The 21786-nt window shown below is 48.0% G+C and overlaps 1 protein-coding gene across 1 annotated transcript in view; it reads right to left on the bottom strand.

Annotated features, from left to right (window-relative positions):
* The window catches only part of MYO18B (myosin XVIIIB), a 228253-nt gene that overhangs the window by 98971 nt on the left and 107496 nt on the right, over window positions 1-21786 (bottom strand). Inside the window, exons 25-31 of the mRNA XM_081251759.1 lie at window positions 17557-17676; window positions 17165-17273; window positions 13607-13731; window positions 8960-9114; window positions 5175-5298; window positions 4113-4313; window positions 273-383 (exon numbers count right to left, since the gene is read on the bottom strand). Coding sequence (XP_081107885.1) covers window positions 273-383; window positions 4113-4313; window positions 5175-5298; window positions 8960-9114; window positions 13607-13731; window positions 17165-17273; window positions 17557-17676 — 945 coding nt within the window. The remainder of the gene's footprint in view (window positions 1-272; window positions 384-4112; window positions 4314-5174; window positions 5299-8959; window positions 9115-13606; window positions 13732-17164; window positions 17274-17556; window positions 17677-21786) is intronic.

Genomic DNA, 21786 nt, shown 5'->3' with positions numbered 1-21786 from the left:
GAAACACATAAATCCTTACCCAAAGCATCAGTCACATGGCACTGTGGGCTCTTGGTAGAAATCTTGGGGTAATTATGCTAGACAGTTTCAGAGCATCGTAGTTAGGACAGGTAGGTCTGCTCCAGCACCCTTGAAAGCACTGAGGAAGCTAAGGTCTCAGGTGGTTGAAGAGACCGTCCCCAGGCCCTGGGATTCCCCTCACTCTAAGGATGAGGCACCCAGACTGACCCTGCCGGGACCCCAGGACACAGCTGTGCTCGTGACTCACATACCCGCTTCTGGCAGGACTGGCGGATGTCCTCCATCTCCTCCTCCTTGTCCTCTCGGTCCTTCTGGTGCATCTGCTTCATCCGTTCAATCTCCAGCTCAAACCGCTGGCGGAGCTGGGGGCGGCAAGGACAGCGTGTGAGGGTGACCCACACCATCCATGTCATTCTTAGCATTTCAGCTGCACTTTTCATTTTGGGACTGCATGGATGAGAGTCAAGTTATCCCCCCCCCATCCCGCCCCAGGCACCCAGGGAGGTCAGAAATGGTAGATAAATAGCCCCAATACTGCCTCTATCCCTTCTGTGGTCGTAACATAACGTCACTAATCAATCACACTCTTTGCCACTGAGTTTAGATATCATTTTGGAATCCTGCTCAACACTCTCAGGATAAGACGAATTTGTCATCCCTGGAGCAGGCATCAGGGAAGTTGTTCTAGATGGGCGGATAGGTGGGTGAATGGATGGTAGAATAAAAGTTTACTTATGAAGACAGGAAATCCCGGAGAGGGAGATAACTTGCCCAAGATGCTACCTTGACAATTCACTTTGCCTTTGATTAGTTACCTTGCTCTGTAGAAAACAGCCTTCTTAAAATACATTTGTGAGATTTAAATGAGATGACATATAAAGCACTTAGCACAACACCTGGCACAAAAAGATGACGTTTTCTTTCCCCATTATTTTGAAAACAGAGTAAGGATTGGTCCTTCCCTTCACGGAAGCCTGACATAACCAAGAACTGTGTTCCCATTAAGGAGATGAGCCTTTTCAATGAGAGCCTCCACCACCTGCTCAGGGCAGGAAAAGAGCTGCGTGTGATGTTTAAGCTGTGCCATCTTACATAAAAGGCTCTAGAACTGGAGGCAGAAGTCATGGGACCCAATTCTAGTTCAAGAGTTTACTTTCTTGATTTTCATAATTGAGAGACTGATCGAAGCTCTTGCTTGTCAAGTTTTGTGGCATATTAGAATTACCTGGTGCTTTTTTTAAAAAAAATTTCAATTCCAGGGCTTCACTCTAGACCTCTTGGGTCAGATCTCCAGGATACGGGCCTCAGGAACCTATACTGTTAAGCTTTCATTGATCTATCCTCTTCAGTGCTGTTGGTCATGGAGCAGCATGGAACCCACCAGTGCAGAGGGTCAGACTGTAGAAACTACAACGTCCTGACCATTTGCTACTCTGCCCTGGCACCTCACAGCAAGCTTTCATGAGGCTACAATGGCTGCCTCTCTAACATGGACACGCAGTCGAAAAAAGACAGCTGTGGTCTTTCCCAACGTTGATGATATTCTCTACTACATAGGACTGTGGTAAAGAGGAAGAAGAATGGTGTGCCTCAGAGCCCCTATTGCAGCTCCCGGCAGAAAGCAGGCTCACTTTAAATGCCAACTTCCTTCCCCGCCTCCTTTAAAATGACAGAGGTTATGGGGAGATAATCCAAAATGAGGAGCATTTAAAGCAAGTAAACGTAATCTTTCTTTTTCATTTTTTTCCTAGCCTCTTGGACACTCCTGACATCTGCAATACCATTTATGTCAAGCTTATATGAGTTAACATAAAATTTCCTGGAAAAAGTGCTATGTTGTAATCAATAAATATCTCCTGGATGTCTACAATAGCCCAGTGCAGTGTGAGGTGATGGGTGAAGCTGAAGATGGATGAAAGGGTTGAGTCAGCTTCGCCTCCTGTGTAAGCTGACGGTGGTACTGGGAAGCTGCATTCAGCCTCGGGTCCCTGAGGTCACCGTAGCACATTTCTGCTTCCGAGCGCCGAGTGGTCCCCTGGTGGCATTTTCAAGAGGTAACACAACTTTCCAAAGTGCTCACTCTATTCTTGACTCTGGGTTGCTTTGTGACGCTGTTCTACCCTCTACGTCCCAGAACAACCTGCACAGATATCCCAGCTCCTTCATGAACCTTCACAGATTCACAGCTGGGGTTAGGGGGAGGCTAGGGGGTTGACAAGGCTCTGACTTCATTGTACAGATGAGGAGACTAAAATCTAGAGAAAACAGGGGGCTCGCCTAACATCACACAGACCCCATCTGCATGTGATCATCTTGCAGTTCCTTAAATGCCACGTGACTCCCCTGCCTCCAGGCCTTTGCACTGGCTGTCCCCCCTGCCTGGAACTCTCCTCGTCAGCCAACTCAGACTCATCCTTCGGCTTTCAGCTTCAGTAAATATCACTTCCTCCAGGAAGTCTTCCCTGACTGTTCCAAACCTGCTCCCCAAACCAGATCTGCAAATTAAACCTTCCCATAACACTCAGCATAACTATAACCTTCAGCAGAGCGGAGACCACATTCGTCTTGCTTACAGCTGCTTCCCTAGCATCCACCCTGTGCCTGGCACACAGTAGGTGCTTAATAAATATGGGTTTGACTGAGTGAGTAGAGACGCTGTTTTCTGAACCACTCCAGACTGTCCCTCCACGCCTGCCACATCCATGTCTCAATACTCAGCAGACTCCATCCCGATGGAGGGGGCATAAGTGAGAAGCAAGGGCCAGCACCCCAGCCTCCCCCCGACCGCCCCCACTCCCTCACCCCACTTCACCAGAGCAGCTCAGTTTATTTGCTTTTACGTATTCATGCTGCCTGGTCAGATGTTCTTGAAAAAGGAGTTCCAACCTTAAAACCATTTCAACATAATTACCCCTTATGAAATCCCACATGAGAAATTTTTTTAGAACTAAGCATCAAGAAAAGCCTTGCTTCCCCTTGAAAACGTAGCTTGTTTTTATCTTGGGGATGATAAAAAAGCATGTAACTCACATTTCCTTTTTCTCTCTGGCCACCAGGAATTTTAGAGCTAAACCTATTAAGTGTGTAAGATCGTATGTTCTGCGTGTCTGCTTATTCATTCACCACACCACCGTTCCTTAGCACCGGTTTTAAATTGTGTTTTTCTGGTTTGGCTTATTTTATTTATTTTTCTATTTTATGATGCATACATCTTATAAGCTGCCTCGAATTCTTTGGGGAATGAGTTGGGCATATAAACAAACAAGCAGACAAAATATTCATCAGGTGCTTCATTGAGGGGGCTGGTACTAGAGTACTGGATTCCTGCCTTATTCCCCTCAGTTATTTTGCATTTTCCAAAGATCAGGGCTCCCATGTCCCTGGAGGCTGTGCACAGCACAGGTATCCGAGGCACTGTGGAGTCAGATGGCGCAGGCTTCAAATCCAGTCCCTGCCATTTTCTCCCTGTCCCTGAGCCTCAGTTTCCACATCCGTAAAGTGGGGATAATACTAATATCTCAGCATATACATTTCTTGTGGAGATTGATGAGGTGAGATGTGAGGAGAGCTTAGGGCTGAGTCTGGTACACAGACAGTGCTCAATAAACACCAGATATTGGGTCAACAGTTATTTAATGAGTACCAACTATGCACCGGCCTCATTCCAGGCTCTGGGGATGCCCTGATAAGCAAGATCAACCAAAAAGTCCTCCTGCTTCCCTGAAACTTATATCCTAACGGGGGAGAGAAGCATTGAGCACATTTTTTTAAAGCACTATGGCATATGATGGCAGGTGCTATGAAGAAGAACCAAACGGCTAAGGAGCGGCGTGGAGGTGGGGTTGTTTTCAAGGAGATCAGGGCAAGCTTCTCAGAGGAGCTGACATTGACGCTTGCAGGATGGTAGGAGGGGGCTACGTCATGAAAGGTCTGAATGTCAGACCTAGGGGGGTTGAGGTTCTCTGGGGTACTAGGGAGCCACAGAAGGATGAGGAGCAGCTGAGTGAGGCGCTTGTGTCGTATTTTGATAACAGCCTTCTGCACTGGAGTCAGCATGGGGCAGGGCATCGCCCTGGACAGGACCTTCCTACCTGCTCCAGCTGCTTGATGGTGTTTTCCTGCTGGCTGTGGATTTTCTCTTGCTCGAGGGCACTGGATTCTAGCTTCCAGAGCCTCTCCTTCAAGCCCGCAATGCAATTCTCCCCCAGAGAGGGTGACCCCAGCAGCTCCTGCTTCTGGGCCTGCAGCATCTCCACCTCCTGCTTCAGCTGCAAGGTTTCTTGCTCCTTTTGCTACAAAGTGGGCAGAGATCTGAAGTCACGTGACCATACTCCTGCTCCCCCGGGACACCTCTACAACCTGCGGGAGGGCGCTTTCCACTGTTTAGTGCACGTCATCTCCACTGCCACCTCCACCTGGATCTCGAGGCCCCCCGCCACGCCCCTGCGGGACGCCAAGGGCCCTTCCCTGGGACAGCTCAGACAGGCTGGGGTGGGGAGTCTGTGGGAAGCAACGCCCTTGCCCCTAGAGCTAGACCTCAAAGCACCAACAGGAGGTGTTTGCCCCATTTGAAAGCTGTGTACCTGCCAAGGGTGGGCCTCAGATGTTGGAGCAGGGAAGCCAAGTGGCCAGGCATGACTCTTCCAGGTTAGAAAGTCAGCTCCAGGGTGAAAGAAGTTTGGGCTACATTATGAAGGAGCTGCCTGCCAGGCTAAGAGGTGCAGAGGTTCTCCCAGAGCAACAGGGAGCCACAGCAGGCCTGGAGGAGCAGCTGAGGGAGGTGCCTGTGTCGTATTTTAATCAAATCCCTCTGCACTGGCACCTGCAGGGGACAGGGCACTGCCCCTAGCTGGGTCTATAGCTAACTCATCCTGAGCCAAGCCTCTCCCCGCGCCCAGGTGGGCAGCTCGGAAGTCAGGCAGGTGACTGAAGCAAGATCCTGAGGGACGTGGAGCTAGGGAGGCCTGCTTATCCATCACCTGCCACCCACGGTTTGTTGATTCAGGCGTGCTGGGCTCCATGACGCTGGCACTGGCCAACCGGGACGGCCACACGCAGAGCTCTCGCCCCACACCATCTGCAGCAGGTGCACGAGGGGTTTCCTGAGATCCAGCAACCAAGAGCCAGGGGGGCGCTGTGCCCCCGCCCCTCACCTTCAGGTGCTGCTGAAGCTTGCCCAGCTCGCACCGGACGGTGGTGTTCTCCTGGGCCACTTTCTCGCGGAGGCCCTTCTCAAACACGGACTCTCCCAGGGCCTGGGCCAGCTGCGTGTCAAACCTGTCAGAGCAGAACACGGGTCACGGCCCCGAGGCGGGTGTGCCTGGGCCGGGGGCGGGGGAGGGAAGGCGGGTGCTGGAGAGAGGCAGTTAGCTTGCTGAGAACCGCTAGGGAGAGAAAGAGAATTAAATGATGGAGGGTTTGTGGATGTGGGGTAGGAATCCTGAACACCAGAGAGCAACGCTGAGGGTTTATAGTCTCCACAAAAATACCGGACACTTATTTAAAATGTGATAAAAACACATACACAAAAATAAAAATAGAATAAAACTATACAAATAGAGAATAAGAACAAAGAACATATATATATATATATAGAAAAAACTAACCTATCAGGTTTGCTGACATATGCCAAGGACCTTTAATTCTACAAGGCCCAGGTTTGGCATCTAACATCCATTGATTGGTACATGAATATATTTATCAGCACAAACAAGGGATATTCAACATTTCATATTGTGCATGATACTGTGGGGCTCATGCACTCATTAGCCATATTAGAGCATGGTTATTACTGATAGAATGCTGGACAGTTATACATTCCATCTTGTCTTCATTTGGTTCCTAAGCAGACAACACAGAGACTGGACAGTCCTATGGGGGCCGTCGGGGAATTAGGAAGTACCTACTTTGGAGGGCACCTGCCCCTCCACGATGGTGACCACTGGGTGGGAAGTGCTTCTTGGACTGGACATCATTCCACTCATCAGCCTCTGTCCCTGTCACAGGCGAGGAAACTGGCAGAGGCTCTGACAAGCCTCAGTAAGATGTGACTTTGGTCACTTGCCCTCAGCCCACACAGAAAGGCCACATGCTCCAGGGAACTGGGTGTGGCCAGATGGCTGAACTGGGCATGGGGTTTTGGCCTTGGTGAGAAGAAGGTCTCCCTTGTTACAAGATTATCCAATGTCCCTTAACGCCAGATGGTCATTCAAAGCCTCAAGACTCCTGAAAGAGCCAACTACAGGTCATATGAGGGAGGCCTACTGTTGGAAGGGCCCAGAGGTTTTCTGATTGGCTGTTGGTGACATCATTCAAGAGGCACTATTGGCTGCCTCTGAAATGGCAACACTGTGATGATGATAATGGTCCAGCAATCCCAAAGTGCCAGGCTCTGAGCTGGGATCCATGGGGTCCTTATAACAATTCAGTAAGAAACACATTATAACCATTCCATACAAGAGAAAACTGAAGTTCAGAGAGGTGAAGTGATTCAGCCAAAATCCCAAAGTGGGTTTGAGCCAGCTTCTCTGCTGATTTAGCTGGTCCCCCATCTACCTGTTCATGCCCTGGAACAGGGAAGGAAAGACAGTGGGGGCCAGACAGTGATGGATGTTTTAAAGGAGTCCTTACTGGGCCACCTGACGCCAAAGAATGCCTCCAACAGACCCTAGCTTTTGGAACACACTGACCGACGAACTGCCTGAGGCCAGAGGGACTCACACCCTTCACCCCACTAGGAGCGGGCTGGGGGTCCAACCTCCTGTGGCTCCAGCACAGGCCTTTTCCCTGTGGAAGCAGCTGGGAGCTCCATCAGCCCTCGAAACTGAGCTTTGTGACCCATGAGTAAGCATGGCAACAAGAAGCCAACCTCAAATGGAGCCGTTCTGGGCCACTCTGAACTTAGAAGCCAAGGTGGGGCAGGGAACTCTATCAGCATGGAGACATCCCTCCATCCAGAGCCCAGCAAACTAAGGAGGCAACTGCATCTACACTTCGATTAAGCTTAAAGAGGTGTCAGAAAGTAACACTAACTTCTAGATCTCTCCCTCACCAAAGGCATTCTGCCTGAATTTCCACCGTTAGACAGAAACTTCTACTCCCTTATGGGCTCCCTGCTAAAATGCTAGCCCGCCTAGAAAGGTAATGGCTGCTATTTGCAATGAGCATCAAAACATAAATTAGCTTCTGCGAAGATATGGTAGTGGAGTAGGGAGCATGACAGGGCAGGTTAAGCCTTAAGAAGAAGAAATGTAAGTAGGATGAAATGGGGACTTTCCCGGTGGCCATCATGGGGAGGTTCTTGAGGACCTGGAATGAAGGATTCTGCCCAAGGGGGTCGATCACAGGAAAGACCAGAGAGATGGAATTTTCTGGCTGCATAAACTCCAAGGGCAGAACCCTGACCCCTGCCACCCATCAGAAATCTGAAACCCCCTCATAAGGCCTCTCAGAAGTGGAACCCACAGATAAAGGCCAGAATTGTCACAGCTGGCAGAAACCTGAGGGGTGATGGAGTCTCACTTCTCAATTTACAGATGGGGGTCTGTCAGAGCCCCTCTTCAGCACCAGGTGGCCTGCTTAAGTCCAAGGACGGCTCTGAAACATCAGTCACTGTCTAGCCCAGACAGGTAGTGTCACTTGACAAGGTCACCCAGGAAATGACCAAGGTGGGACTAAGCCATTCTCCCCACTGCAAGGACAAGGCTTAGCCAGAGCACCCATGGGAAGGTGGAAAAGGAAACAGAGTCAGCTCTCAGCGAGAAGAGAATAAACTTCTCTCGTTTTGGGGGGCGTACTAATAACACCCCAAAGAGCTTCTTTTTTTCCCCCCAAATGAAGGAGTCAGCTCAGGAAAGCTCAAAGGTAAACGAGAGAAACAATATTTAATGCAGATCAAGTTCAAAACCTGTGCCAGTCCCATGGAAATATAACTCAGCTTGCTACCTGTTGGAAATAGGCAACCTCGGCAAAACCACATCCTGGCACACAAAGCAAGGCTTTTCTGTATTTTTATCCTGGACCTTCTCAACGAGGCTGTATTTCATCTATTTGCCGCCTAGGAAGTTTCCATTAAGGTTTATCTGGCTCAGAACAGGACCCCTGCACACCTTTACCCTCACCAGGTGAGTTGAAGAGCTTTGGACACAACCAAGGAGTCCAGGGAGGAAGGCACCCCAGGACTGAGGTTGCACGTAGGGAGGCCTGTGAGTGTAAACCTGGGCTCCTGGTCTAGGCTCCACCCACGGAAACCTGTGACAGCACCAGTGGAAAGCAAGCACGGGGACCAGTGTGCAGATTCAAGACTGGCATCTTGTTTGTGCACAAAGCCCAGTCCCTGCCAGAACTGCTCACGTGAGCTGAGAGTCTAAACTTCAAATGAAAAGGGCACTGACTCAAGTTTTTGGCCTCCTCTCCATTTTCGACAGTGGGAATAGGAAACAGACTCTAGTCCTGCGGGATCTACCAACTGTATCATCTAGTCTTCACCACAAGGGGGGCGCTCCACCTAAGGAGAAGAACCAGGCTGAGAAGGGTTGAATGACTTGTCCAAGGTCACACAACTAGGAAGAGGCCCAGCTGGGACTTGAACCAGCACTTGCACCCCTAACCACCAGGCCAGGCTGTCTTTGCCCTCCACAACGAACTCTACACTTGATAAGTGGGGATGCGGAGGCCCAGAGAGACCAAGCAAGTTCCCCAAGCTCACATGGTCAGTTGGTAATAGAGCTGAGACTGGATAACAGAAAAGAATTATTTCTTGCTGGGTTCTTGGGAGAACGATATAGGAACGTGTGAGGGGAGAGAGAGGAAAATTAGAGCAGAACAAGGATGGTAGGCTCCATGGATGAAGAGCCCTGACTGAAGTGGAGGGGTCTGGAAGAATCCGGAGACCCCAGAAGACCCCAGCACCCAGGTGATGACGTGGAACGCGACTCACTTCTTCTGCTTCTTCTCTAGCTCGTGGTTTCGGCTCTGCTGGTTCTCCAGCAGGAAGTGGGTGTCCTGCAGGTCGCAGGTCAGATGGTGGCACTTCCTCTTCAGCTGCTGGGCCATCCTCCTGGCCCCCTCGTAAGCACTCTGCAGCTCCCCAAGCTGTGGGAGGAGTAGAACCAATCAGCCACCTCTGTCAGCGCCGAACTGCCCCCTACTTTCTAGGTCAAGTAGCTGCTGTTTCCAGTGTGAGTGTAATGGGAAGAGAATAGGCACGGGGGCTGGAGCGACCCCGTCCTGACCACTTTTCACCTGTGTCACCATGAGGACGCTACTTCTCTGAGCTTCAGTTTGCTCAGGGATAAAACGGGGCGGGGGTGTCTATCATTCTCTTGGGGTTTTTAATTTTCCTCAATAATCCTCCTGCCAGTGTGCCCCCAGATTCTTTACCTGCCCTGCCTCAACTCGACAGCCCCTCGAGGACTATGCATAACTGATATCCCCATCAGTGGGCAAAATCTGGGGAGACGCATGCGCATCAGCCACGAAGCAGCCAAAATGGCACATGGAGAAAATCTGACCAAGAAACCCCTGAGACAGGCTCTAAAGGTCAGGGCAGTAACTGGCACTTGAGATGGGCTGACTTCCACAGGGACATGCGCTGCTGGAAACAAACAGAAAAGCCACGGCACTTGTATCTTCCTCCAGGAAACACCCTCCCAAATGTCCTAGTTTAGATCTGGGAGAGAGGGCAACTCAGCACACTCGCTTTGAAGAAATGGCCTCATTAAAGAATTGCTTTAAATAAGCGAAACGCTGAGTTAATGAAGCCTGTAATTCTAAATTCAGTATTTGAAGGCAAATGGGATGTTTTCATATATTCTGCTGCTCAGAAAAAGGTTGCACTTTTATTACTTTTTAATGTAGCATGAGTATCCCTCCTTCCTTGGGGAGGTTGACCCGACTTTATAATTTGTTATAAAAGAACTGGGCTGTTCCCCTGTGGCTGTCCCTCGCTGGTTATCTATGTCTTCTGAGGATCATGATACAATGTCCATCTTGGAAGTGACCCCTAAAACCATCTCCAGCAAGCCTCACTTCCACTGTTTATAAAATCCTGTGTGATCTCATCCTGGCCCACCTCTGCAAGTTGATTCCATGATACTTTTCTCTCACAGTGAGGAAATACACACACACACACACAGCAGGACAGGAAATATGACTTCAACTCTTATTGTGCTTACCTCTAATGGGGACACCAAGAAGTAAGCAGATAATTACAACACAGCATGATGAAGCTTATATCTGGGGAAATAATTCAGGGGCACCCAACCCCATCTGTCAGGGAAGATTTTCTGGAGGGAAGGACATTTAAGCTGAGATCTTAAGGTTTGTTGGAGATATCTAGGTAGGGAAAGAAAGTGTTCTAGGAAAAGGAAACAGCATATGCAAAGGCCCAGAGGTGAGAAAGAATAAGGCTCTTTGGAAGAAGGGGAAAAAAAAAAGTGCAATGGAACAGAATAGAGAGTCCAGAAAAAGACCCACAGAAATACAGTCAGTCGATTTTTTACAAAGAGGCAAATGCTATACAGTGAAGCAAAGACAATCTTTTCGACAAATGGTGCTGAAACAACTGGTCATCCACATGCAAAAAAAAAATGAATCTAGACAGAGATTTTACACAAAAATGAACTTAAAATGGATCACAGACGTAAATGTAAAATGCAAAACTAACTATAAAGCTCCTGGAAGATAACATCAGAGAAAACCTTGATGACTTTGGATTTGGCAATGACTTTTTAGATATGACACCAAAGGCACAACCCATTAAGGAAAGAATTTATAAGCTGGACTTTATTAAAACTAAACATTTCTGCTCTGCAAAAGACATTATCAAGAGAATGAAAAACCACTGACAGGAAGAAAATATCTGCAAAAGACATATCTGATAAAGAACTTATCCAAAATATACAAGGAACTCTTAAAATCCAATGATTAGAAAACAAACAACTCAAAAAACAGCCAAAGACCTTAACAGACACTTCGCCAAAGAAGGCTACTGATGGCAAATAAGAATATGAAAATATGTTCCACACCTTACGTCATCAGGGAAATTAAAACAAGATGCTACTACACACCTATTAGAATGACTAGAATACAGAACACTGACAACACCAAATGCTGACAAGGATGTGGAGCAACAGGAACTCTTACACATTGCTGATGGGAATGCAAAATGGTACAGCCACTTTGGAAGACAGTGTGATGGTTTCTTACAAAACTAAACATACTCTTACCATATGATCCAGAAACCATGTACTTTGGTATTCACCCAAAGGCACTGAAAACTTACATCCACATAAACACCTGCACATGGATATTTACTGACAAAACATGGAAGTAACTGAGATGTCTTTCAGTAGGTGAATTGATAAATGAACTGTGATACATCCAGATGATGGAATATTATTCAGAGCTAAAAAGAAATGAGTTATCAAGCTATAAATGAAAAGGTGTGGAGGAACCTCAAATGCATATTCCTAAGTGAAAGAAGCCAATCTCAAAAGGCTGCATATGGTATGATTCCAACTACATGACATTCTGGAAAAGGTGAAGCTATGGGGACAGTAAAAACATTAGTGCTTGCCAGAGGTTGGGGGCAAGTGTAAACTGATGGAGCACAGAGGATTTTTAGGGCAGTGAATCTACTATGTATGAAACTATAATATGGATACATATCATTATACATTTGTCCAAACCCATAGAATATATGACAGTAGGGTACACCCTAATGTAAACTACAGCAAACTACAGTCTTTAGTGATGGGTCAATGAATGTTCATCGATTGTAACACATGTCCCACTCTGGTGGAGGATGTTGATAATGGGGGAGGCTATGCAAGTGTAGGGATAGCGGGTAGATGGGAAACCTCTGTACCTTCCTCTCAATTTTCCTGTGAGCCTTAAACAACTGAGTTGGTTGGACTCAGTGGTGTGCTGGAGCTGTCTCGTACCAACTTACAAGAGCTGATTCTGCACATCTCTTCTCAGTTCCACATTCAGTGACATCACAGTGGGAGCCTGAAATTGGCCATAGTGGGAACATTTACACCACGGAAATTGGCAACTGGCAAACATTACATATCAGGGTCTGTTTTTAGAGTGACAGTTTATCAGCACACCACAGGTTAAAGTGTAGACTGGGTAGAATGCAGACTAGCAGTGGTTGGAGACAATGCAAAACAGAGGCCAAACTACTTTCACCTAGACATGCCAGACAAGGTTACATTATATTTGTAATGCCCAGCTGCACTTTCAAGAAAAAAAAGGGAAACTGTAGGATGTCAGAAGTGCAGAGGACACAAAATAAGAACACTCATGGTAGATGCTAACACTATGGCAGTCAAGGTGGGGGAGGAGAAGAGCGGCAGAAAGATCCAGAAATATCCCTAATGATAGAGGCTGCGTTCAAATGCCCAGAGGGAGACAGGAGACAAGGCCTTGGGGCCATGGAAGGTGGGAGCCTGGAAGGAAGACCCTTACACTAAGCCAGGATCCTGAAAGAGCTGCACCTATGTGACAGGGGGCAAGGAAAGCTCCACCCATGGCCTGGAAGGTGGTAAGAATGCTTGCTGCCACTCTGGCTCCCAGTCAGGGAGAAAGGATTCCCGTGAGAAATCAAAACCCCAGGTCTGTGCCTCATGTGGGTTCAAAGCTCAGCCTGACACTTTGGACATGCTGCAGAAATCTGAAATGCAGAATTTATTTAGCATAACCTCGGGGGCTGCTGCAGAAGAAAAAGTGCAAAAGTGCTTCTTCTAAGAGGAACACATCCAAAAACATAAGACTCCATTTAAAATCAATAAAAAGGTTTTTAAATTTTTTCAAATAAGATAGACTCAATTAAAAAAAAAAAAGCTAAAGACACATAAAATCTCACCACAAGAGTCAGAAGGGAAAAAAGGAACATCTACAATGCAGACTATGTGGGGCTGGTGTGTGGGAGGCGCCTGTGGAAGATGAACTCACAATCAAAATTTACAGAACACACAGGCAAACAATTCCCAGCGATGGTCAGTCTAACTTGCGATAACAGAACGATCTGAAAGTGATGCTGAAAGATCCCTTGGCTGCTGTGTGGTTGAGGGGAGAGGCTGGAAACAATGAGACCAGTTAGGAGGCTGTTGCTCTGATCTAGACGAGAGATGGAGGTGGCAGGTTAGGCTAGAGGCAATGGGGGCTGATATCATTTGACTATTTTAAGAGCACATTACAATCATTTTACAGATGAGAAACCTGAGACCCAAAAGGTAAAAGTGCTTTCCACACGGTCAGAGCAGAAACGGATGAGAAACCTGAGACCCAAAAGGTAAAAGTGCTTTCCACAAGGTCAGAGCAGAAAGGGAACTGGAACTCAGGTATCCCGAGCTCACTTTCATGTTCTTTAGTCCACAGTGTAGAACATTCGCATGTAGAGAAACTATCACCCATATCCCATAGCGACCTGCATATGTAATATCAGTGGAGGTGGAGAAGCACGGAACAGGTGATGCCCTCTCCCTTCCTGGGTTCAGCCAACACCCTGAAGAGGGAGGTGAGACCCTGCCCAATCGCTGCCACTTTTGCAACCCAAACTATCTCTCCCCCGCCTTACCTTCTGCTCCAGCTCGTTCCTAGACGCCAGCTCCGAGTCCAGCCTCTCCTCGGACTGCTGGAGACGCTTCCTGAGGAACTCGTTCTCCATCTGAGCACAGTCGAAGCGCATCTGCCACTCATCTGCTGTTTAACAGAGTCAGAGAGGCCAGGACGGGAGGCTCAGTGAACGAAGGTGGTTCTCTCCCACGGTCTTAGCTCTTTGTGCACAATTTCACAGTGTTAATAGAATTCCTGAGGCTCGACCTCAGGCTTCAGATTAGGAAATCCCACTTTAAGTCCAAGCTTTAAAAACCACTTCCTCCAGGCAGCCTGCCCTGACTACCTCCAGGTGTCTAACGTTATTGACCACTCACTATTTTAAGCTTGGTCATTTTATACTGTTAAATTTCTCTACAAGTGTGCAAAGACCTTTTTTTCCCCAAGGAAAGTCCATAATTTTTGAGGGTAGGGGAACTGTTTTAGTCATTTGCGGGTTTCTCCGCACCCTCTAGAAGAGTCCCACACACACAGCCGTTCCCCCCCACATGGTAACACAAGTTCACCAACTGGAGTCATCCTACTGGCCTACCACACTGGGTGACAAGAGTATAAAATCAGTGACTGTTGGTTGAATTAATTAACAAATAAACCAATGAGCAATAATTAAAGTGTCTATTAAATGAAGAGCCACAGACATACTAGTCGCAAGATGTCTGTATGTGATAGCAAAACAATCCCTTGATTTGGTAAAAAACTAAAAAAAATCATTTGCTGGTGTGATGAAAACTGTTTGGCTGAAGAGAACAGGCTACAGTAAGTTGTGATATCTTTTAACTGAATAATAGAGTAACATCCTTTAAGGTAATGGAGATGTGGACAACACTGCACAAATAGACAGTTTAAGATACAGACCCATCCACTTCTCCATCCATCCACCCATCCATCATCCACTGTTCCATCTACCTTCCATCCATCCAAACACTCACTGGGCACACTACTCCATACCAGGCACAAGGGATCATGAATAAGAAACCATTCTATCTTCTGAAGTATCTACTTGTGGAGACAAACATGTAAAAATTCAGCTTCAACACAGCATGACCAGTAGTCTCATAAAGGAACTTAAGGAAATCCAGAAGAGGACTCAAACTCATAAGGGCAGCAAACTCTGTTTTGTTCACGATTGTGTCCAAAGGACTTACTACGATGCCCAGCATATCATAAACGCTCCATGACTTTCACTGGAGAGGTGGGTGGATGGATGTTAGGGTGCACGGAGAGGTGGGTACGTGGATGGATGAATGGACGGTAGGGCCGAGGTCTTGTAGGAGTTCACCCCAATAGGGATTCTCACATAAAACAGAAGAATGATATAACTGTAAGAAGTCAGAGCCTCTTCAAGTTTCCATCAAGGTAAATAATATCATGGTAGGAAAGGAATCCTATCTCCCCACCAGGTAAAAAGTCTCAAGTAGCAAACAGCACAGCCTGAAAAAGGAGCAGCAGAAAGGATTTCTGAGGCAGTCTGTGTACTCTGCGCTCCAGAGAGGGGTGGGAGTGGGCAACACGAACAGATGAGGAAACTTCTCCATTCTTCAAGGCTGATTTCCACCTCCAGCCTCCCTCCCCATGGGCACCATTCTTCACCAGTACGTTTAAATGAGCCCTTCATTTTCCAGTCACCTCTTTCCTGGGTTTCTCTGACATCCCCATTTACATTGCAAGTTCCTTGAGAGCAGGGCCCAACTAAAATTCTTCTATAAACCACCCCCCGACACAAAACAGGGTCTGGCTCAGTGCTGGACGCATACCGTAAAAGGTTCTCTTTAAATACTTAACCATGTATATAGTGGGAAAACATATATATTTTTAGTAATTTCTACTCCACCTTGATCCATAGAAGAGGCTGTGGTGCCACTGCAGTGGTGTGATTAAAGCGTTTTATTGCTTCTTTCAACTTTCCCGTATTTTAGAAACTTTCTGTAATGAGTATGTATTACTTTCATAATGAAAAACAAAGTATTTGTGGATTAGCTCCCTGGAATAAGCATCCTGAGCAGAAAGCCTGCACAGCTAATGTGCTCATGAGCTAAGCGCATTTCCCCCATCGTCCGACTCCCGTATCTTTGCACAGGAAAACAAATGGCCGGGGAGTATCATTCAGACATAAATCACAGTCGGGATAGAACTGGAGCTGATGTTCTTCTGGGGAAATTGTGCGGTTCTGGGCCAACACGTTCCCCACTCCCTGCGTGGGCCCTGCCTTGTTGGGTCTCAGGTATGTGAGAACCTCAGACTCCTGTGGATTAACCTCCCTGGTAAACGCCTGCCCTGGGGGCAGCCAGGAGGAGAGGATAAGGAGAGGAGAGCAGGAAGCACGTGTGCCCTGCCTCTCCTCCACCACCTCCGACCTTGGCTCCTCTGAGTGTCCCTGATGTTTCTAGGGCATTGATTCTCTGGGGGCACTGAAGGAATGGTATCAACGTTTCATAAAGGCTGACAGACACGCTGGAAATCCTCCTCAGCTGACTCATTTAGACTGGGGAGAGGAGGTGACAAAGATGTCATCCTGCCTATCCAACCATTAGATGCGAGTCCCCAGGTTACCGTCTAAGGCGGGCACCACCAGGAACCCCTGGCTCCTCCGAACATACCTCTCATTGGGCAATTCAGGGGTCCTCTCACCCTCTCTCCATTCATTCAGTAACTGCTAAGTGCCTGACATCACTTTTAAATGGGGACAGTAGCCGCTGCTCCATGGATGATGAGCAGGGATAATGATCCCACTATCAGTAATAGCAGAAATAATGATAAAGTAACTAATAGCTACTCAGCATTCTGTATCATGCACGTGGCTAAACACTTTCCATTAATCATCTATGGCTACATCCATTTGAAAGATGAGAAAACCGAGGCCCGAACATGTCTTTGCCCAAAGCCACCCATCTAATAAGCTATGGAATCGAGTCAAATCCAGAAATGGGATTTTATAGATTTCACTTTTTAACCACTGAGCTGCCTTCCTCAAAAATTATATTAAAAAGACTCATATAAATATAAGGGTGCCTTGCCCATCCATAGAACCACTATTTTTTTTTTTTTTTTTTTTTTTTCGGTACGCGGGCCTCTCACTGTTGTGGCCTCTCCCGTTGCGGAGCACAGGCTCCAGACGCGCAGGCTCAGCGGCCATGGTTCACGGGCCCAGCCGCTCCGCGGCATGTGGAATCTTCCCGGACCAGGGCACGAACCCGCGTCCCCTGCATCGGCAGGCGGACTCTCAACCACTGCGCCACCAGGGAAGCCCAGAACCACTATATTTTTAAATCATTCTTTGCATTATTACTAAACAGCACCTGCCACACTGATAATTTATTACTTGGGATATTGTTGGACTATCTGTTTAATGCCTGTGTCTTCCACTGGGCTGAGAAGGCAAGGACTGTTCCTTTCTCTCCGCCAACGTCTCAGCCCCTAATGCAGCGCCTAGAACTTCATGAGCGCGCAGTACATGTGAATGAATGGAATAAAAGGACAGCTTTTCCACCAGCGTCTAATCCCATGGGTCCCAGTGGCTCACCTCCTCCAGTGTGATTCCTTTCCAAATCATTCAAGCGAATTTTCTGCTGGGCTTCTTCCAACTGCTTCTCCACTTCTCCCAAATTCTTCTGGACTTGCTCATACTTGCTCTGGAAGAGAGGCCTCAAGGTTTCAAACTGGAGCTAGACAGAGGCCATCTCACCTAAGGTGCCTCCAAACCAGTACTGGCCACCTACCCCCTGCACAGTCTTCACCCAGGACACCTTCAAGGCCAACACTTAGGAAGACTCAAATGTCCCCCAGGACTCCGAGTATGGGAGTCAGTAAGCCTGTGCATCCCAGATGTGAGCACGTGGCGGGCGGGGGGACAGGCCCGCCTCTCCCAGCCACTCTGCTCAGCCGCTCCCACCCCCAGCACTCCCGACCACTCGCCTTTAGCTCCTGAACTTCCCGGGAGGCCCGCAGCCTCTCTGCCCGCTCACTCTCCAGCACGTGGCAGGCCACGTCCCCTTTGAAGCGCTCCTCGGCCAGCTCTGCGGTCAACTCAGCAATCTGGGAGGGGGAGGGTTAAGGCAGGGTTACTTGCTGGCGCTGCACGCCCTTCCGCCTCTACACACACTCCACAGGACCACCCTTGGACTAATCACTGGATCTGAAGGTGGTAAAGAGCATGGATGCTAGAATTTTACTGGTCTTGGTGTTAGAATTCCTGGCCCAACACTCTGAACCAGGCAGGATGCCTCTCGGATGCTCAGTTTTCTCAGCTTTAGCGGGGTGGGGATAACTGATAGAATTGTTGTGGGAATTGAGATAATCCACATAAAGCTTAGCACGGTGCCCAGCACATAGTAAGCATTCAATTAAAAACCAGTTAATTCTAGTAGAAACTCTCTTTAGCCATCCTTCAGGGAGCCATCTCACTGGACCAACCAACAGGCTCCCTCAGTAAGACACACTCACAGGTGCCCAACCCCCAGGTATACTCTCAGCCAGGAAACCCCTCCATGGTTCCCCAGGGTCCACCTGCCCCTATCAGGTGACAGCCACGCTCACCTGGTATCAACTGTGTGTGCTCCCAACCTGTTTATGTCTTATACACTTTTACCGCCATTACCTGTACTATTAGCTATTACATAAACCTGTAAAATGTGACTGGTCAAAGAGTTTCCATGAAAACTAGGCTGAATGCTTTGGAGGTAACAAATACAAGTGAGTTGCTTCTTAAAATTCTGTCAAACATGTGTAGGTGCAAAAACTATAAAGAAAAAACCAGAAATAAAAAATTTAGGCTTTTGCATTCAAAGTTCTTTGCCATTTGCTCTGCTTTAAAGAAATCAAAACTGGAAATCATGTAGCTGTGTGTTAGGGGTGTGGTCCAAAAAAGTAGATCTGGGGTCAGACGCTCATCCTCAAAGGGCTTTGGTCCTACCTCAGTGAGTTGAGGTAGACACGTAAATGTTTATTTTTAAATGAATTCCCACTTGCACTGACTTCCCCCACCCCCCAACAAAATAACCAACCAACAACAAACACCAAACGGGTCAGCGCTTCTGCGGTCTTATTGTTCCAAAATACAGCCTTCTGGGTTAAAGGATATGCCAAAGAAAGTGAGGAGAGAAACATACGAGTGGACAGTTTAGACCAAGAGGCACAGAATTGACCTTGTACAGAAGAGTGCTCGTGAAACTGAGGCTACCCCTTGTGTGAGGCAGTGACTCAAGTCCAGACGGAGAGAACGAAAAGAAAAAAAAATAGAGGTAAGAACCCCGTACAGGGTTCAAGTTCAGACACAACAACCAACATATTGTGTGACCCTGGACGAATTTCTTCCTCTCTGGGGCTGTGGTCACCTGAGCTACAAAATGCACTGAATTAGGTGATGTCTCCTGTCCTTCTGGCAATCCCATTCTATGCCATAGATCTTGCATATAAAGATGTCAAAACACCAGTTTCCCATCAGACCCTTTGTGTGGTATCGAGGGGCGGCTGTGTGGTGCTCCCACACAGACTCGAGGTGGCCCTTCTGGTGTGGAATCCAGCCCCCGTCAACATTATCAGTTCACAGGCGGCCTCAAACACCACTCAGCTGCCCCGTGAAGAAGGAGGATGCAGATCTATATGTTCTGACATTAAAAAAAAAAAATCCCCAAATTATATTGCCAAGGGGAAAAAAAAAAGCAACGTTGCAGAATAGAACGTTTGGCATGTTTCCATTTTTGTCTGTACTTGCACAGAAAAAGGCACTCCCAAACTGTGAATGGAGATTCCCCCCCACGGACCCCCGAAGGATGGATTCACAAAGGACTCCAATTTCCTTGTGATGCATTTCTGTACTGGTGACTTTTTAAACTGCTTTTGTAATAAGAAAAACACAAAACAAAAATATCTTTTTTAAATAGTCTAAACCATAGATTGAGCTGGGGCTGCCCTGTCCATTCTATGCCCCCCACCTTTCTTCCTCCTCCAGCCCATCAGCTTCCCTCCCACCTTGCTGACCATACCAGTGACAGCTCAGGCCAAAATGTCAATTTTTATTTTTCAATAAACAGAGAAAAAAAACGAGGCTTAAGGCGAGTGTTCTGAAGTCACACAGCAAGTGAGCAGCAGAGCTTGGATGTGGACCCAGGTCCCTGACATCCAAGTACCGACCACCCGTTAAAGGGGAAAGGGCTCTCTAGCCATGTTCCTGGCTGTCTTTGGGGTGGGGGCTTCCTTTGCTACTCCTTGCACTGTCGTCTCTAAACTATTCATTGCAATGACCTTGGACGGTTGTTTAAATACAAATCTCAGGATCCTCAGATCCCCCAAACCAAAGTCTCTGAGGTGGGACCCAGGAATGTGAATTTCAATACACTCCAGGGTGATTCTTCAGCACCACGAAGTTTAAGAATTACTTTGTGACCGCCTGGAGGGGTGGGATGGGGGGGTGGGAGGGAGGAAGATGCAAGAGGGAAGAGATATGGGAACATATGTATACGTATAACTGATTCACTTTGTTATAAAGCAGAAACTAACACACCATTGTAAAGCAATTATACTCCAATACAGATGTAAAAAAAAAAAAAAGAATTACTGCCGTAGAAATAGCTAGGATTGCCTCTTAATTTGGGGCTCACTTGGCTTTAGATGGGTTAGATTTGCCTATGGATGTGCAAAGGCATTCAAGCTGGAAAAATGATCACTTGCAGTGGGTGCCGGCTACAGGCCAGTGCAATCCAGGAGCGCCCCAGATCACACCCCTAAACACGCCCCGCATCCCAGAGATCAGCACTGATCCCAAACACAACTGTGTTCCCTCTGCCTTAGCCAATTAGTATGAAATTTAATTTGTGCTAATGGGCCTGAGCAAAGGGAGCACAAAATTAATTTAATGCATTAATTCTGAGTTCCACAGACCCAAGTCTGGAGACAAAAGGACAATTAGTCCTTTCAACCTGGGGAAACGACAGCCGCTTTTAATAGAGACAGTAGCCCCTGACCTCCCCGTCCCCACAAAGCCCTCTCCCTTCACACATTTTGGGGTCTGGGGGCTTTGTCCGTGAGGTGAGGGGTAGGCACCACGCCCAGAGCTATTAGGTGAGTGCAAAATGAAGGCCAAGTTAATGAGGGGAGAGCCTGGTCTGCAAAGCCAGAAGGGTCCTCTGCAGATTGCTCCAGGACCAGTTAACCAGCAATTATTCTGGAAGCCTCCCTGTGTCCATCACTTGGCCAAGTCATCAGAAACCCTCTTTCTACTTAGGGACAATGACTCCAAGGGCCTGCCAGAGAGGGGGGGACAGAAATGAATTAATCTGCTGTACATTTTGCACCAACAGAAATAATATATCCTGCACGCTGACACCATGCGCAGTTTGGGGCAACAGTGGGTAACGGGGATTTGAAGGACGTTAAGTGCCGAGCACATGTGGGGTCCCGTGGGCTGTCACTGTCACCTGCCCTTCATGATACAAGCACCCCTGCCCTCAAAGACTCCACTGTCGAGTTGGGGAGAGAAGAAAACCACATGTGAGGCGCCCACGTGTCTTGCCTCCACCCTGCCCTGGTCTCTTATACTCAAGGACCCTCTGACCCCAAGTCACCTTTCCCGTCGAGAGCAAACAGCACCCTTTCCTTCTCCTCCTGCACTTTTCAGTTTAACCAAAAGGATTTATTCATAATAAGCCCTTGAATGAGAAACAGCTCACTCATCCACCGCTGAGGACAGACGTGAGCTTACTGAGCACTGGGCACAGACGCCTTATGAGGAGGATCTTTGCACAGGACAAGAAACAGGCACTGAGAGGTGAAACGATGTGCTCAAATCAGAGATGATGAGTCTCGGAGGGAGTCCGCCGGGGCGGTGTCACCCCCGGCTCCTGGCTGGACGTCCGTCCAGACGGTCCTCTGTCCCGCATCCACTGTCCAACTCAATCCCCTGCCCCTGGGCCCCTGGGTGCAGCAGGGCAGGAATTGTCATCCTCCTGGAGCAGACGTGGAACAGCCAGCGGGTGCAGGTCAACAGCCTGCTAAGACCTGGACCCCAACCACTCCGCGGGGCCACGGCCAAAGGGAGCCTTGTGGACCCCCCGTGGAAGGGAAGCCCCCATTCCCATCAACCTGAGTGGCTCAAACAGAAAATGGAAAAAAAAATCAGAAGAGAGAAAAGAGAGAGAGGCGAGAAAA

This window comes from Mesoplodon bidens (assembly GCF_964165515.1).
Source record: "Mesoplodon bidens genome assembly, chromosome: 13".
In the NCBI taxonomy this organism is placed as follows: domain Eukaryota; kingdom Metazoa; phylum Chordata; class Mammalia; order Artiodactyla; family Ziphiidae; genus Mesoplodon; species Mesoplodon bidens.
Note: the sequence above shows the minus strand (reverse complement) of the source record. Positions and strands in the feature narration are given on the sequence as shown.